We start from the raw sequence: 18,127 nt of genomic DNA, 5'->3' as shown, positions 1-18,127 counted from the left end.
GATTTTAATATATGGGCCTTTACACGTGTCCAAGTTAATTCGGTTTGAAAACCAAACTTACCAAAGGAATTGATTGTGTCCGTGAAATAGCTGACAGCACACTGATGCCATCTGTGTTGCTCCCATGTGCCGTCCGTTTTTCACTAACTAGTGGGAAACCAATGACTACTGGGCTTGGGAAATCTCCATCCATTTTTTTTTCTCATACAATAAAAGTGGCTAACACAAGGGTGGTAAAAATTTACACACTGACCAACTACCGGATGAAAATCGAATCCAGCGTACTGATGAATATTGGTCTGTTGTTTTCCCGTGCCAAAAAAACAGATGTAAATTCACCTTTACCTCACTCTCTTTTTGTCAGTTTGACTAAAGGTACCGTCACACATAACGATATCGTTAACGATATCGTTGCTTTTTGTGACGCAGTAACGATATCGTTGCTTTTTGTGACGCAGCAACGATATCGTTAAGGAAATCGTTATGTGTGACAGCGACCAACGATCGGGCCCCTGCTGGGAAATCGTTGGTCGCTGAGGAAAGTCCAGAACTTTATTTCGTCGCTGGATCTCCCGCTGACATCGCTGGATCGGCGTGTGTGACACCGATCCAGCGATGGTCTTCACTGGTAACCAGGGTAAACATCGGGTTACTAAGCGCAGGGCCGCGCTTAGTAACCCGATGTTTACCCTGGTTACCAGCGTAAACGTTAAAAAAACAAACACTACATACTTACCTTCAGCTGTCTGTCCCCGGCGCTGTGCTTCTCTGCACTCCTCCTGCATCCTGTGTCAGCGCCGGCCAGCCGGAAAGCACAGCGGTGACGTCACCGCTCTGCTTTCCGGCTGACCGGCGCTGACAGTGCAGAGGAAAGCAGAGCGCCGGAGGACAGACAGCGGAAGGTAAGTATGTAGTGTTTGTTTTTTTAACGTTTACGCTGGTAACCATGGTAAACATCGGGTTACTAAGCGCGGCCCTGCGCTTAGTAACCCGATGTTTACCCTGGTTACCGGGGACCTCGGGATCGTTGGTAACTGGAGAGCTGTCTGTGTGACAGCTCTCCAGCGACCAAACAGCGACGCTGCAGCGATCGGCATCGTTGTCGGTATCGCTGCAGCGTCGCTGAGTGTGAAGGTACCTTAACTGAAATTTTGATGAAAGATAAAATTATACTTATAGCTCATTCAGATGTCTGTGTTTCATGTACGAGCTCTATCTCTGATTTTCCCAAATAGAACTTGTCCCCATACGTGTGGCTGCTCCCATGCCTCAGTTTTCTTGCAGACCAAATGGTCTTCATGGAAAGTCATCCATTTTTAAGTCTCGTCATGGACCAAACTCTCCAATGCAAATCTATGGGTTTGTTTGATAGGAGAAACTTCAGAATACTTCTCGTGCATAAAAAAAACTAATGAAAACTTTATGGTAACATCGGAAGCACTAACCAAACACTGAATATCTGATCCAATACACTGATGAAAATCTGTTCCAAAACAATGATGAACATCACTGTGTCTTTAGCATATGAGAAAAATTAAGGAGATCATAATAAGACTTTAACTTTGTATGTTGGCGAAATAAATGTCAGTAGCATTGAGGGTTATTCTACAAGAGGCTATAAGTGACAGGGTACTGTATTCTGTTACAGTGGACAGCAATACCAAAAATGTATGTTTATTGTTTTACTGTTAATGCACAATAAAACAAAATTTTGCTAAAAACCAGCAATTTTGTATTGTTTGCATTTCAACAGCTTCAACTATGTTATCTTTCTTTTACTGTAGCTTTATCAGAGCATGTTTGTTTGCTGGACAACATAGTAGTCTTCATTAGCACTGTTACGGGATACTTTTTGGGGGGTACACTACATTTATCTTTCATTCCTTTATTAGTTTTCTTTTATCCCACTAGGAGTCTTGAAGTTGGGATTGTTTGGTCACTTTATTACCAGTAGTTGTTCATCTTGGCTCCTTACACTGGCCAATGAAGCAAGCAAGGTCTGTCTGGATTGGAGCACCATGACCAGTTTGTTTTTAGCACAGGGCAGATTTAAGGAAAATGAGCATAAAATGCAAACAGTAGGAGTGTTGATCATTTTTATATACTGCTTTTAAATTGTACAACAATATGTTTTATGCTCTATTCAATGTATGGAAATTATTTTTTATCATATGGTATCATTGTATGGACCATACCCCAAAAGATACACCACTTCTCTTCGTTATCATTACTCTTGTCAGTTTTTCCACAACTTTTTTAGTATAAAATTGGTTGTTCTTTCAGGACTTTGCAGGCGAGGGTCTGCGGACATTAGCCCTGGCGTACAAGGATCTCACTGAAGATTACTTTGCGTGGTGGCTGAAGATCCATCATGAGGCCAGCACGGCTCTGGACAACCGAGAGGAGCGGCTGGCAGCTGCATATGAACAAATAGAAAGTGATATGACGGTATGTTCTTAATTCACCATCCTGATTGTTTATAGAGGTTAATGTAAATGAACATGAATAGTTTATATACTAGGTTGATTTAGTTAATGAAGAAATACACATATTCCAAAAACAAGAACCATAATATAAGCACAGAGCATTCGGAGGCAATGACTCACTATGTTAATGGAGAGTGTTCGGGGGGTAGACACAATAACTGAAAAACCTAGTAATTAATAACTAGTTCAGGAATAAATGTGTGACATATGCTGCCTCCGGGATTTATAGATGCGCAGCCCTTATTTAGGGAGCGTTATCAAAAGTCGTGTACGGAAATTGCTTTAAGACCGGCGATTTTCCATTTGTGCTTGTTCATTTTTTTTCCTCCCCTTCTTTCAAGAGCCGTAACTTTTTTATTTTTGCGTCCACATAGCCGTATGAAAGCTTGTATTTTTCGGGACATGTTGTAATATTGGATGACAATGTTCTTTTGACCATACAATTTATACATCAAAATTCTGTAAAAATTGGGGAAAAACTTTAGTTCCTCCATTTGGTTTTGAATCAGCCCCAATTGTGTGGTAAAAATGACCTGACAACATGATTCTGCAGGTCACTTTGATTACGGTGCAACCAAAAGTTGTAAAGCATCAAAAAAGATCCATAACTTTATTTTTCCATCAGTGGAGCTTGATTTTTTGCTTGATGAGCTTAAGTTTTAATTGGTACAACTTTGGGCGCATATCCATCGTTCTTATTTCGTCATCTATTGGGTGCGGTACAACAAATAGCATCATTTTTGGGGTTTTTTTTTTTATATTTTTGCTTTTCGGCGTTTGCCGTATGTGAGAGTCAGATGACACAATTTTTCTTGTATTGTTTTTATAATGATGTAGCAAGTAAACGTTAGACTACTATACCATTTTACAAACTAACTATGAGAACGCTGTACAACGCTACTATCACAGGTGGCCACTAGTATAATTCATGATCTGTACAATCTGTATATAAAGGGTAAGAAAACTTTGTCATATGACTTGAGTTGACTGTGGTTGGACAGACATCATGTGATCTCAACATTATATTTTGCTGCTTTTGCAAAATTTCATACAAATTTTTTTTTTTAAATCTGTTGAATATTTTGCCACTTTTAGCTGCTGATTGTGATTTTTTATTTTTTTTTACCATTTCTACCCCTTGATCTAAAAGACAGATGTTAATAGGAAATGGATACCCTTTTAGTTCTCTTCTAAATGCTGTGTTTTTATTTTTGCAAAATTATTAGCATGTGAAATGGAAGTGATTGCATGTATCATGGCTCATCCTTCATTGAATGCTCTTTTAAAACATGGCTGCTGTTGTGTGATCTGCTTTAGCTACTAGGTGCTACTGCAATAGAGGACAAGCTACAAGAAGGAGTGACTGATACCATCGCTAGTCTCCTGCTGGCAAACATTAAGTTGTGGATTCTAACTGGAGATAAGCAGGGTAATGCTGGAAATTGAATATATTTACTGTGTCATTGCTTTTAGCATGCAAATTCTAGATAATGATTCTCAGCTACTTACTGTGCCTAATTGTGTTTAATGATAATGTGATAACGATCAAAGCTTTGTTCTAATGGAGGGCTCTAAAGGTGCCGTCACACATAATGATATCGTTAACGATATCGTTGCTTTTTGTGAAGTAGCAACGATATCGTTAACGAAATCGTTATGTGTGACAGCGACCAACGATCAGGCCCCTGCTGTGACATCGTTGGTCGCTGGGGAAAGTCCAGCACTTTATTTTGTCGCTGGATCTCCCGCTGACATCGCTGGATCGGCGTGTGTGACGCCGATTCAGCGATGTCTTCTCTGGTAACCAGGGTAAATATCGGGTTACTAAGCGCAGGGCCGCACTTAGTAACCCGATGTTTACCCTGGTTACCGTTGTAAATGTAAAATAACAAACACTACATACCTACATTCCAGTGTCTGGTCAGGTCCCTCGCCGTCAGCTTCCCGCACTGACTGGTGAGCGCCGGCCAGCCATAAAGCATAAAGCAAAGCACAGCGGTGTACTTTACGGCCGGCGCTCAGTCAGTGCTGGAAGCTGAAGGCAAGGGACATGACCAGACACCGGAATGTAAGTATGTAGTGTTTGTTTTTTTACATTTTCAACGGTAACCAGGGTAAACATCGGGTTACTAAGCGTGGCCCTGCGCTTAGTAACCCGATGTTTACCCTGGTTACCCGGAGACTTCGGGACCGTTGGTCGCTGGAGAGCTGTCTGTGTGACAGCTCTCCAGCGACCAAACAGCGACGCTGCAGCGATCGACATCGTTGTCGGTATCGCTGCAGCGTCGCTTAGTGTGACGGTACCTTAAGCATTTACTGCCTGCAGTCTCCACTAGAGGCAGCCTACTGCTCTACACCAGGCGTGGCAATTAGTTTTCCCACAGGAAGAGACCATGTCTGTTTTGGAGGGCCAACCCAATAGGCTGAAATTAATTCTTAACATATTAATTATAATTATGTTATATTAATTGCATTACTTAACATTGAGCAGAATTAAGTATGCGGACACCCCTTATATACCGTTTGAACCTGCACACAGCCATGTATATACAATATGATTCCACACCGCACCCTATGTACAGTGAGCCCACACAGGCCCCTATATACAGTATGATCCAATACACAGTGCCTCCTACATACAGTATGAGCCCACACACAGACCCCCTATGTATACTGTTTTTAGCCCATCAGCTGTCTCGGTCTGCGGTCCGAACTGGAAAAGCCAGATGGGCGGATGAAGCCCGCGGGCCGCACTTTGCCTAGATCTGCTCTACACTGAGCTAAAAAGCCCTGTATGTAGTGAACTCCCTTTATTGGAAGCTGGAGACAGCCAAAATGTGATGCTTTCAGTTTTTCCCTGCCAAGAACGTATATGATATAATCTTGCTTTTAAAAGTTATAGATGAAAGCAAGAGTCACATCGTGGTCTTGTTCTAAACCTAAGATCTAGCCCAAGATGGAGAGAAAATAAGTTGTGGTGAAATGATACAAGCAGCGTAAAGAGTAAAAATGTCTCCAATTTTCTGTATGCAATAAATATGGACTATTGAATTGCATGCTATTGTCTTAATGATTTATCCTGTATCATATAGCTAACAGTTGAGATCAGGGCTCTTTTGTTGTACTTCAATTAACAAAAGCTCCCCTAAAATTACTTTTTATTATAGTATTGATTAAAGTTACCTAAATAGTAACAATAACACAAAGTAACACAACAAAAAAATATTATACTAAAATAATATATAGAGACCCCTCCTTGCAAGGTATTCAAAAGAAGATTCCCCAGGATAAGTGATCCAACCAATTCAGTTTAGGGTTAGATATTCAGAAGGAAAAGTGCACCGACCAAACAGAGCAAAAGTTTGGACACACCTTCTCATTTAAAGATTTTTCTGTATTTTCATGACTATGAAAATTGTACATTCACACTGAAGGCATCAAAACTATGAATTAACACATGTGGAATTATATAATTAACAAAAAAGTGTGAAACAACTGAAATTATGTCTTAAATTCTAGGTTCTTCAAAGTAGCCACCTTTTGCTTTGATGACTGCTTTTGTTCTACTTCACTTTGTCAGGCAGGTCCTCTTTAAGTGATTTCTTGATTGAGAATATGCGTGGCAGTAGTCGGGCCTGCATGTGGCTAAGGAATTTGAACTTAGCTTCCCAAAGATGTGATAAATTAATTGTGGTTTATGTTTTAAGGTGGGGAGGCAATCATTTTTTCAAATAGGGCCCTATAAGGTTTGGATTTCTTTCTCCCTTAATAATAAAGACCTATATTTATAAACTGCATTTTCTGTTTACTGGTGGTATTGTTTGTGTAATATTTAAATTTGTTTGGTGATCTGAAACATTTAAGTATGACAAACCTGCAAAAGTAACATCTTACCCCTGAATTGGTTGGATCACTTATCCTGGGGCATCTTCTTTGGAATATCTTGCAGGAAGGTGTCTCTGTATCATTTTTTTTATGATATTCTTTGTTACCTTCCTTTGTGTTGTTGTCACTATGTAGGGAATTTTAATCAATACTATGATGAAACATAATTTTAGGGGAACTTATGTTAATTGTTTTGATACCTTCATATGAGATTGTAATTGGTAAACTTTGTTTTACTCGCCAGCATCTACAATATCAAGTCTGATGGAGTCTCATTATTTGTTTTCTAATAGCAAAATATCTTTCTGCTAAATGGGAATACAGCTATAAATATGCTTCGGCACATTCATCCTTCACCATAAAGATCATGATCAGTTGCACAGATTAGATATAGTGAAATCCACTGTGGAATTTTTAAAGAATCCACATCAGAAGTGGATTAGAATGTGTTCGTCATCACATCAACACAGTGATTACCCACATCACATCAACACAGTGATATATATATAGCGCTATTGCGGCAGTATGGAAATAATGAAAATGTTAAGTTCCCTGTAAAATCACTTGGAAATCTATGTGCAACATATTCAGATTTTTCTGCAGATTGTTAATGGAAAAATCCTCTGCATATGAATCTACAAGAATGCAGGGGTTTGGTTGCCATTTTGTAAACAAATGGAAGTGCCCAACAATGGACTCGTAGTAACTAAACTTTCAAATTGTGTATGATAATTCTGTCCAGCATGGAAAGATGTTCAAGTTTATATATATATATATATATATATATATATATATATATATATATATATATACACTAGATGGTAGCCCGATTCTAACGCATCGGGTATTCTAGAATATGTATGCGTAGTGTATAGCACAGCCCACATTGTATATTGCACAGCCCACACAGTACATTGCGCAGCCTACGTAGTACATTGCGCAGCCCACGTAGTATATTACGCAGCCCACGTAGTATATTGCGCAGCCCACGTTGTATATTGCGCAGCCCACGTTGTATATTGCGCAGCCCACGTAGTATATCGCACAGCCCACGTAGTATATCGCGCAGCCCACATAGTATATCGCGCAGCCCACGTTGTATATTGCGCAGCCCACATAGTATATTGCGCAGCCCACGTTGTATATTGTGCAGCCCACATTGTATATTGCGCAGCCCACGTAGTATATTGCGTTACCCACGTAGTATATTGCACAGCCCACGATGTATATTGCGCAGCCCACGTTTTATATTGTGCAGCCCACGTAGTATATTGCGCAGCCCACGTTGTATATTGCCCACGTATTATATTGCCCAGCCCACGCAGTATGTTGCGCAGCCCACGTTGTATATTGCACAGCCCACGTAGTATATTGCCTAGCCCACGTAATATATTGCACAGCCCACGCAGTCTATAGCAATGTGGAAACCATATCCCGGTTTAAAAAATAAAATAAAAAATGAATTAAAATAAAAAATAGTTACGGTATATAATCACCCTCCGTTGGCCCCCGGATCGAAGCGGTTACCGACGCTTCTCGCTCGCTCCTGTCTGAACAGTGCATTGCGGTCTCGTGAGATGATGACATAGCGGTCTCGCGAGACAGAGGCTGCGACCAATGAATATCTGTGACAGACAGACGGAAGTGACCCTTAGACAAAATATATAGTAGACATATATATATATATATATATATATATATATATATATATATATACACACTGTATATATATATGTATATATGTATATATATATATATATATATATATATATATATACATATATATATATATATATATATATATATATATACTATATATATGTAAACACACTGCTTAAAAAAATAAGGGAACGCTAAAATCCCACATCCTAGATATCACTGAATGAAATATTCCAGTTGTAAATCTTTATTCATTACATAGTGGAATGTGTTGAGAACAATAAAACCTAAAAATTATCAACGTAAATCACAACTAATATCTCACGGAGGTCTGGAGTTGGAATAATGCTCAAAATCAAAGTGGAAAATGAAGTTACAGGCTGATCCAACTTCAGTGGAAATGCCTCCAGACAAGGAAATGATGCTCAGTAGTGTGTGTGGCCTCCACGTGCCTGTATGACCTCCCTACAATGCCTGGGCATGATCCTGATGAGGCGGCGGATGGTCTCGTGGACAGTCTGTGGTGCAACGTGACGTTGGTGGATGGTGCGAGACATGATGTCCAGATGTGTTCAATCGGATTCAGGTCTGGAAAACGAGTGGGCCAGACCATATCGTCAATGCCTTCATCTTGCAGGAACTGCTGACACACTCCAGCCACATGAGGTCTGGCATTGTTCTGCATTAGGGGAAACCCAGGACCAACCGCACCAGCATATGGGCTCACAAGGGGTCTGAGGATCTCATCTCGGTGTCTAATGGCAGTCAGGCTACCTCTGGTGAGCACATAGAGGGCTGTGCGGCCCTCCAAAGAAATGCCACCCCACACCATTACTGACCCACTGCCAAACTGGTCATGCTGAAGGATGTTGCAGGCAGCAGATTGCTCTCCACGGCGTCTCCAGACTCTGTCACGTCTGTCACATGTGCTCAGTGTGATACTGCTTTCATCTGTGAAGACCAATTTGCCTGTCCTGGTGTTCTGCGGCAAATGCCAGTCGTCCTGCACGGTGTTGAGCTGTGAGCACAGCCCCCATCTGTGGACGTCTGACACTCAGTCCATCCTCGTGGAGTCAGTTTCGAACCGTTTGTGCAGACACATGCACAATAGTGGCCTGCTGGAGGTCATTTTGCAGGGCTCTGGCAGTGCTCCTCCTGTTCTTCCTTGCACAAAGGGTAAGGTAGCGGTCCTGCTGCTGGTTTGTTGCCCTCCTACAGACCCCTCCATGTCTCGTGGTGTACTGGCCTGTCTCCTGGTAGTGCCTCTGCCTCTGGACACTACGCTGACAGACACAGCAAACCTTCTTGCCACAGCTCGCATTGATGTGCCATCCTGGATGAGCTGCACTGCCTGAGCCACTTGTGTGGGTTGTAGAGTCCGCCTCATGCTACGATGAGTGTGAAAGCACAACCAACATTCAAAAGTGACCAAAACATCAGCCCTAAAGCTTTGGTACCGAGATGTGGTCTGTGGTCCCCACCTGCAGGACCACTCCTTTATTGAGTGTGTCTCGATAATTGCCAATAATTTCCATCTGTTGTCTATTCCATTTGCACAACAGCATGTGAAATTGATTGTCAAACAGTGTTGCTTCCTAAGTGGACAGTTTGATTTCACAGAAGTTTGATTTACTTGGAGTTATATTCTGTTATTTAAGTGTTCCCTTTAATTTTTGAGCAGTGTATATTAGTATATCATTGGGGAAGGGTGTTTGATGGAAGCACATTAAGTGCTACAGTGTGTAGAAGGACGTGTTTATTGATAAAATTAGGAGCTAGTAGTTATCCAGGACACACAGTGCTAGCCTCCAGTAGGAGCAGCGCGATGCTCCAGGACCCCCAGTGCGATGCTCCAGGACCCCCAGGAGTCACAGCGCCATACTCCCGGTGTCACAGCGCCATCCTCCCTGAGTCACAGCGCCGTCCTCCAGGAGTCACAGCGCCATCCTCCAGGACACACAGCGCCAACCTCCAGGACGCACAGCTCCATACTCCAGGATGCACAGCGCCAACCTTCGGGACACACATCGCAATCCTCCAAATCACTGAGAGAAGCATACATTGCTCTGAAGCAAATATGCTCCTATGTTGCTGCCCACACCACTGTCAGAGTTCATACACGAGTTGCATAAAAAAAAAAGCATTCCAGATCAGATATCACAGTAGACAAGCAGATAAAGTAGTAAACGGGTTTGGGGGCCAATTGGGTGAACATTTTTAAAGGACCAAAGACAAATTGCTTAACCCCTTCCCGACCTGTGACACAGCGTATGCATCATGAAAGTCGGTGCCCAGCCGACCTGTGACACATATGCTGTGTCACAGAATGATAGCGTTCCTGCAGATCGGGTGAAAGGGTTAACTCCAATTTCACCCGATCTGCAGGAACAGGGGGAGTGGTACTTTAGCCCGGGGATGGGGGGCTGTGCCCCCACGTGGCTACGATCGCTCTGATTGGCTGTTGAAAGTGAAACTGCCAATCAGAGCGATTTGTAATATTTCACCTATGAAAACTGGTGAAATATTACAATCCAGCCACGACCGATGCTGCAATATCATCGGCCATGGCTGAAAACACTGATCTGCCCCCCCCACACCGCCACCGATCTCCTCCCCAGACCTCCATTCTGTGGTCCGCTCCCCTCTGTCCTCCTGTCCGCTCCCCCCATCCTCATGTCCGCTCCCCCCTCCTCATGTCCGCTCCCCCCTCCTCATGTCCGCTCCCCCCTCCTCATGTCCGCTCCCACCCCGTGCTCCGATCCAACCCCCCTGTGCTCCGATCCACCCTCCGTGCGCCTATCCAACCCCCCTGTGCTCCGATCCACCCCGTGCTCCGATCCACCTCCCCCCGTACTCCGATCCACCTTCCCCCGTGCTCCAATCCACCCCCCTGTGCTCCGATCCACCCCCCTGTGCTCCGATCCACCACCCCCCCGTGCTCCGATCCACCCCCCGTGCTCCCCCCCTCATACTTACCGAGCCTCCCGGTGTCCGTCCGTCTTCTCCATGGGCACCGCCATCTTCCAAAATGGTGGGCGCATGCGCAGTGCGCCCGCCGAATCTGCCAGCCGGCAGATTCGTTCCAGGTACATTTTGATCACTGTGATAAAACCTATCACAGTGATCAAAATAAAAAAAAATAGTAAATGAAACCCTCCCCCCCCCCCCTTTATCACCCCCATAGGTAGGGACAATAATAAAATAAAGAAAATATATATTTTTTTTCCACTAGGGTTAGGGTTAGAACTAGGGCTAGGGTTAGGATTAGGGCTAGGGTTAGAGTTAGGGTAAGGCTATGTGCACACGTATTCTGGTCCTCTGTGGATTTTTCCGCAGCGGATTTGATAAATTTGCAGTGCAAAACCGCCGCGGATTTATCGCGGATATAGCCCGGTTTTTCTGCGGATTTCACTGCGGTTTTACAACTGTGGTTTTCTATTCGAGCAGTTGTAAAACCGCTGCGGAATCCACAGAAAGAAGTGACATGCTGCGGAATGTAAACCGCTGCGTTTCCGCGCAGCTTTTTCCGCAGCATGTGCGCAGCATTTTTTGGTTCCCATAGGTTTACATTGAACTGTAAACTCATGGGAAACTGCTGTGGACACACAGCTGCGGAAAAGCTTGAAGACACAAAAGAGAATGGTAAAACCAAAAACACTCAGTTTGAAAAAATGTTTGCAGTAATCCGCAAGTGCTAGTAAAAGATGTAAATAACAGGGTATTTGGTTGATACATTTTTTGCAAAAAATGTATACTAAGCTGCTCTACCAATCTTCACGGTATACCCATATCAGAGCAGTCCTAACTAATGTATGCAATCCCTATCTGATGTATTTAAAAACCTGATCATCTGTATATTACCTGTGTGAACAGGGTTCAGAGAGGAAAAATCCATGTGTGCATACAGGGCAGAACAGCTTTTGTGCAGATAGCCCAAGAGGAGTGGTGGAACTCCCCAGTCTTGTAGACACAAGAGAACAATCATGGAAACAGGAACACATGGGCTACTTGCACAGTGAACAAGTCTGTAAGAACATGTTCACACACCACCAAGAAACCTGAAGACACAAACTGAGTGTTTTTGGTTTTACCATTCTCTTTATTGTTCTCTTGTGTCTACAAGACTGGGGAGTTCCACCACTCCTCTTGGGCTATCTGCACAAAAGCTGTTCTGCCCTGTATGCACACATGGATTTTTCCTCTCTGAACCCTGTTCACACAGGTAATATACAGATGATCAGGTTTTTAAATACATCAGATAGGGATTGCATACATTAGTTAGGACTGCTCTGATATGGGTATACCGTGAAGATTGGTAGAGCAGCTTAGTATACATTTTTTGCAAAAAACGTATCAACCAAATACCCTGTTATTTACATCTTTTACTAGCACTTGCGGATTACTGCAAACATTTTTTCAAACTGAGTGTTTTTGGTTTTACCATTCTCTTTTGTGTCTTCAGGTTTCTTGGTGGTGTGTGAACATGTTCTTACAGACTTGTTCACTGTGCAAGTAGCCCATGTGTTCCTGTTTCCACAGCTGCGGAAAAGCTGTTGATCCGCAGCGTTTTCCGCAGCGTGTGCACATACCCTTAGAATTAGGCTATGTGCACACGGTGCGGATTTGGCTGCGGATCCGAAGCGGATTGGCCGCTGCGGATTCATAGCAGTTTTCCATCAGGTTTACAGTTCCATGTAAAGCTATGGAAAACCAAATCCGCTGTGCCCATGGTGCGGAAAATGCCACGCCGAAACGCTGCGTTGTATTTTCCGCAGCATGTCAATTCTTTGTGCGGATTCCGCAGCGTTTTACACCTGTTCCTCAATACGAATCCACAGGTGAAATCCGCATAAAAAACACTGGAAATCTGCGGTAAATCCGCAGGTAAAACACAGTGCCTTTTACCTGCGGATTTTTCAAAAATGGTGCGGAAAAATCTCACATAGCCTTAGGGTTAGGGTTGGAATTAGGGCCAGGGTTGGAAATAGGGTTAAGATGAGGCTTGTGGTTAGGTTAGGGTTAGGGGTGTGTTGGGGTTAGGGTTGGGATTAGGGTTAGGGTTGGGATTAGGGTTAGGGGTGTGTTGGGGTTAGGGCTGTGGTTAGCGGTGTGTTGGGGATAGGGTCGTGATTAGGGTTATGGCTAGAGTTGGGATTAGGGTTAGGGGTGTGTTGGGGTTAGGGTTGGAGGTAGAATTGAGGGGTTTCCACTGTTTAGGCACATCAGGGGTCTCCAAACGCAACATGGCGCCACCATTGATTCCAGCCAATCTTGGGTTCAAAAAGTCAAATGGTGCTCCCTCCCTTCCAAGCCCCGACGTGCACCCAAACAGTGGTTTACCCCCACTATGGGGTACCAACATACTCAGGACAAACTGTGCAACAACTATTGGGGTCCAATTTCTCTTGCTACCCTTGTGAAAATAAAAAACTGCTTGCTAAAACATCATTTTTGAGGAAAGAAAAATGATTTTTTATTTTCACGGCTCTGCGTTGTAAACTTCTGTGAAGCACTTGGGGGTTCAAACTGCTCACCACATATCTAGATAAGTTCCTTTGGGGGTCTAGTTTCCAAAATGGGGTCACTTGTGGGGGGTTTCTACTATTTAGGCACATCAGGGGCTCTGCAAATGCAACGTGACGCCCGCAGACCATTCCATCAAAGTCTGCATTTCAAAACGTCACTACTTCCCTTCCGAGCCCCGACATGTGCCCAAACAGTGGTTTACCCCCACATATGGGGTACCAACATACTCAGGACAAACTGGGCAACAACAATTGGGGTCCAATTTCTCCTGTTACCCTTGTGAAAATAAAAAATTGCTTGCTAAAAATCATTTTAGAGGAAAGAAAAATGATTTTTTTTTTCACGGCTCTGCGTTGTAAACTTCTGTGAAGCACTTGGGGGTTCAAACTGCTCACCACATATCTAGATAAGTTCCTTTGGGGGTCTAGTTTCCAAAATGGTGTCACTTGTGGGAGTTTCTACTATTTAGGCAAATCAGGGACTCTGCAAACGAAACATGATGCCCGCAGACCATTCCATCAAAGTCTGCATTCCAAAACGTCACTACTTCCCTTCCGAGCCCCGACGTGTGCCCATACAGTGGTTCCCCCCCACATATGAGGTATCAGCATACTCAGGACAAACTGGACAACAACTTTTGGGGTCCAATTCCTCCTGTTACTTTTGTGAAAATAAAAAATTGTGGGCTAAAAAATATTTTTTGAGGAAAGAAAATTGATTTTTTATTTTCACGGCTCTGCGTTATAAACTTCTGTGAAGCACTTGGGGGTTTAAAGTGGTCACGGCACATCTAGATTAGTTTCATGGGAGGTCTAGTTTCCAAAATGGGGTCATATGTGGGGGAGCTCAAATGTTTAGGCACACAGGGGCTCTCCAAATGCGACATGGTGTCCGCTAACGATTGGAGCTAATTTTTCATTCAAAAAGTCAAATGGCGCTCCTTCCCTTCCGAGCCCTGCTGTGTGCCCAAACAGTGGTTTACCCCCACATGTGAGGTATCAGTGTACTTAAGAGAAATTGCCCAACAAATTTTAGGATCCATTTTATCCTGTTGCCCATGTCGAAATGAACAAATTGAGGCTAAAAGAAATTTTTTGTGAAAAAAATGTACTTTTTCATTTTTACAGATCAACTTGTGAAGCATCTGGGGGTTCAAAGTGCTCACTATGCATCTAGATAAGTTACTTGGGGGGTCTAGTTTCCAAAATGGGGTCACTTGTGGGGGAGCTCCAATGTTTAGGCACACAGAGGCTCTCCAAACGCGACATGGTGTCCGCTAAAGATTGGAGCCAATTTTTCATTGAAAAAGTCAAATGGCGCTCCTTCCCTTCCGAGACCTGTCGTGCGCCCACACAGTGGTTCCCCCCCCACATATGGGGTATCGGCGTACTCAGGACAAATTGTACAATAACTTTTGGGGTCCAGTTTCTCTTTTTCCCTTGGGAAAATAAAAAAAATGTTGCTAAAAGATCATTTTTGTGACTAAAAAGTTAAATGTTCATTTTTTCCTTCCATGTTGCTTCTGCTGCTGTGAAGCACCTGAAGGGTTAATAAACTTCTTGAATGTGGTTTTGAGCACCTTGAGGGGTGCAGTTTTTAGAATGGTGTCACTTTTGGGTATTTCCAGCCATATAGACCCCTCAAACTGACTTCAAATGTGAGGTGGTCCCTAAAAAAAATGGTTTTGTAAATTTTACTGTAAAAGTGAGAAATCGCTGGTCAAATTTTAACCCTTATAACTTCCTAGGAAAAAAAAATTTTGTTTCCAGAATTGTGCTGATGTAAAGTAGATATGTGGGAAATGTTATTTATTAACTATTTTGTGTCACATAACTCTCTGGTTTAACAGAATAAAAATTCAAAATTTGAAAATTGCGAAATTTTCAAAATTTTAGCCAAATTTCCATTTTTTTTCACAAACAAACGCAAAAGTTATCGACCTAAATTTACCACTAACATGAAGCCCAATATGTCACGAAAAAAACAATCTCAGAACCGCTAGGATCCGTTGAAGCGTTCCTGAGTTATTAACTCATAAAGGGACACTGGTCAGAATTGCAAAAAACGGCCAGGTCATTGTCAAAATAGGCTGGGTCATGAAGGGGTTAATAAATTAGCATACAAAAATGGAGCCTTTACTTCCTGTGTGAGCATACATGCCAGCATTTAAAATGATCGGATCTCTATCATTTAGAGCTACTCTATCATCTGCTGCTTAAATTAGAATTTCTGTGTTTTTCCTTCACAGAAACAGCCATGAACATTGGGTATTCGTGCCACATGCTCACTGATGACATGAATGATATTTTTATAGTGTCTGGTCGCACAGTAACCGAAGTCCGAGAAGAGCTAAGGTACTAGGCTGCGATCACTACTGGTGGCACAATAACTGGTATTATGCCCTGAACTCCGTTTATACCTTTCTTTCCTAGGAAAGCGAAAGATGCCACTTTTGGACAGAGTAGGAACCTATTCAACGGGCATCAATTCTCCGAGAAGACAGTCGAAACAAAACTTCACTCCGTCTACGAGGAAACTGTAACTGGTGAATATGCCCTAGTCATAAATGGACATAGCTTAGTAAGTGTCTTTGTTTTTATTTGTTTTTTTACTCTTCGATTATGTGTCGTGCACATTATGTTTTCCCGTTTGTTTCACACAAGAAATAATGCCCCCCAATTTTTTTCCCAGGATTCTTTTCTTGTATCAACTTTTCACAAGAGGGTGATTGGTCAATCACTACAGTGCATGCAAAGCTTTTAAAGCGTTACTCCCAGTCCATAGGTTACGGATTAACTTACTGATTGCTGACGTTCCAAAACTAGGACTCCTAGAAATTTCAATGAAGGTGCTCTGGAGGCCAGGAGCGAGGCTCATCTCAAATTGACCAGGGGTGCCCATGCTCAACCTCCAGTCTACTCATTGTCTATGGGACTCTGCCTTCTTTATCAGGACCATAAATAATGAATGGAGCAGAGGTTGAACATGCGGTTCCTGGGATCCAGAGTCCTGCTCTTAGGCTTGCTGGGGGTCCCGGTGGTGTGATAACGTTAATTAATAACAATTTAATACCTGATTAATTAGGGTTATATCCAGCGAAACATTCTCTCATCACTGACATATATTAAAGTTTGTTCTTTTCTAATATAATGGATTTAGGTACAGTGTTCTCACTCCTGCGATTCCAGGATATCCTTTCTGTCATTATTTCTGATTTCCAGAGTACAGACTGACCTTTAAAATATTGTAAACTAGTCTCCATACCCCATGTACTGTGGCTATAACCCCTACATGGATTCCAGTAAATCTAGAGCTCGTCGTCTTGCCAAAAGGAATTTGTTTTCATTAGGGAACGTGTTTCTTGTACTAATACTGGAACGTGAGCTAGTGAAGAGACTGGTTTATAACCAAGCATTTCACCTCATCATCATGTTTGATCTCATTTCCCAGTTGATGATAAAGTGTTTTTTTCCTCTACTAATCCTCTATGTATGTGTGCAATTCTGTAAAGGGACTGTGTTTTAATCCTATGGGTAAGTTCACACAGGGCGTTTTTGCTGCGGTTTTTTATGCTAATTTTCTGCTGCTTTTTTACAGTACCAGCAAAGCCTATGAGGTTTCAGAAATCTCAGGCACACACATTGTTTTTTTTGTGTCATCAGGATTTTGTGCTTTGCTGCGTTTTTTTGGACATAGAGGATGTCAGATGTCACTTCTCTCATCATTTTTTCTGAGTTTTTGCAGCGTTTTTCACCCATTGACTTGAATGGGTGTTGAAAAAATGCTGCAAAAACGCAGGTATCATTATTTGCTGCGTTTTTGCTGCTGAAAAGTCAAGGACCTTAGCATGGACAAAGAGAAAAAAAAACGCACCAAATACGCAGCAATAACAGCAACAAAAACACACCTAAACGTTTTTGACGCAGCTTTTTTCCTGCCAAGAAGATCAGGTTTTGCTGTAGAAAAAAAAGCAGCAAAAACGCCAAATGTGAACTTACCCTAAAAAGTCTTACATAAAATAGACTTACCGTATATACTCGAGTATAAGCCGAGATTTTCAGCCCACAGAAAAAAAAGCAGCAAAAACCCCCAATGTGAACTTACCCTAAAAAGTCTTACATAAAATAGACTTACCGTATATACTCGAGTATAAGCCGAGATTTTCAGCCCACTTTTTTGGGCTGAAAGTCCCCCTCTCGGCTTATACTCGAGTCATATACCCGGGGGTCGGCAGGTGAGGGGGAGCGGGGGCTGTGTAGTTATACTCACCTGCTGCGGCGCGGTCCCTGCAGTCCCTGGCTTCCCCGGCGCTGCAGATTCTTCCTGTACTGAGTGGTCACATGGCACTGCTCATTACAGAAATGAATAGGCGGCTCCACCTCCCATAGGGGTGGAGCCGCATATTCATTGCTGTAAATGATCGGTAACTGTGACCGCTCAATTACAGGAAGAAGCTGCAGCGCCGGGGAAGCCAGGGACTGCAGGGACCGCGCCAGGAGCAGGTAAGGGGAGGGATATTTACTTGCTCCTCGCTCCGGTGCGGCTCCGTCTCCAGCGTCCTCTAGCAATGA

General features: G+C 42.9%; 1 protein-coding gene across 2 annotated transcripts in view; it reads left to right on the top strand.

The window, feature by feature from the left end:
• Positions 1 to 18,127, top strand: part of ATP8B4 (ATPase phospholipid transporting 8B4 (putative)) — a 372,592-nt gene that overhangs the window by 311,449 nt on the left and 43,016 nt on the right. For both annotated transcript variants that reach the window (XM_069766048.1, XM_069766049.1), the window contains 4 exons: positions 2,284 to 2,448; positions 3,804 to 3,915; positions 15,805 to 15,910; positions 15,989 to 16,136. In XM_069766048.1, coding sequence (XP_069622149.1) covers positions 2,284 to 2,448; positions 3,804 to 3,915; positions 15,805 to 15,910; positions 15,989 to 16,136 — 531 coding nt within the window. The remainder of the gene's footprint in view (positions 1 to 2,283; positions 2,449 to 3,803; positions 3,916 to 15,804; positions 15,911 to 15,988; positions 16,137 to 18,127) is intronic.

The sequence above is a fragment of the Ranitomeya imitator genome, chromosome 4 (genome assembly GCF_032444005.1).
Source record: "Ranitomeya imitator isolate aRanImi1 chromosome 4, aRanImi1.pri, whole genome shotgun sequence".
Lineage (NCBI taxonomy): Eukaryota > Metazoa > Chordata > Amphibia > Anura > Dendrobatidae > Ranitomeya > Ranitomeya imitator.
The sequence above is the reverse complement of the archived record's forward strand: the minus strand, read 5'-3'. Positions and strand labels throughout refer to the sequence as shown.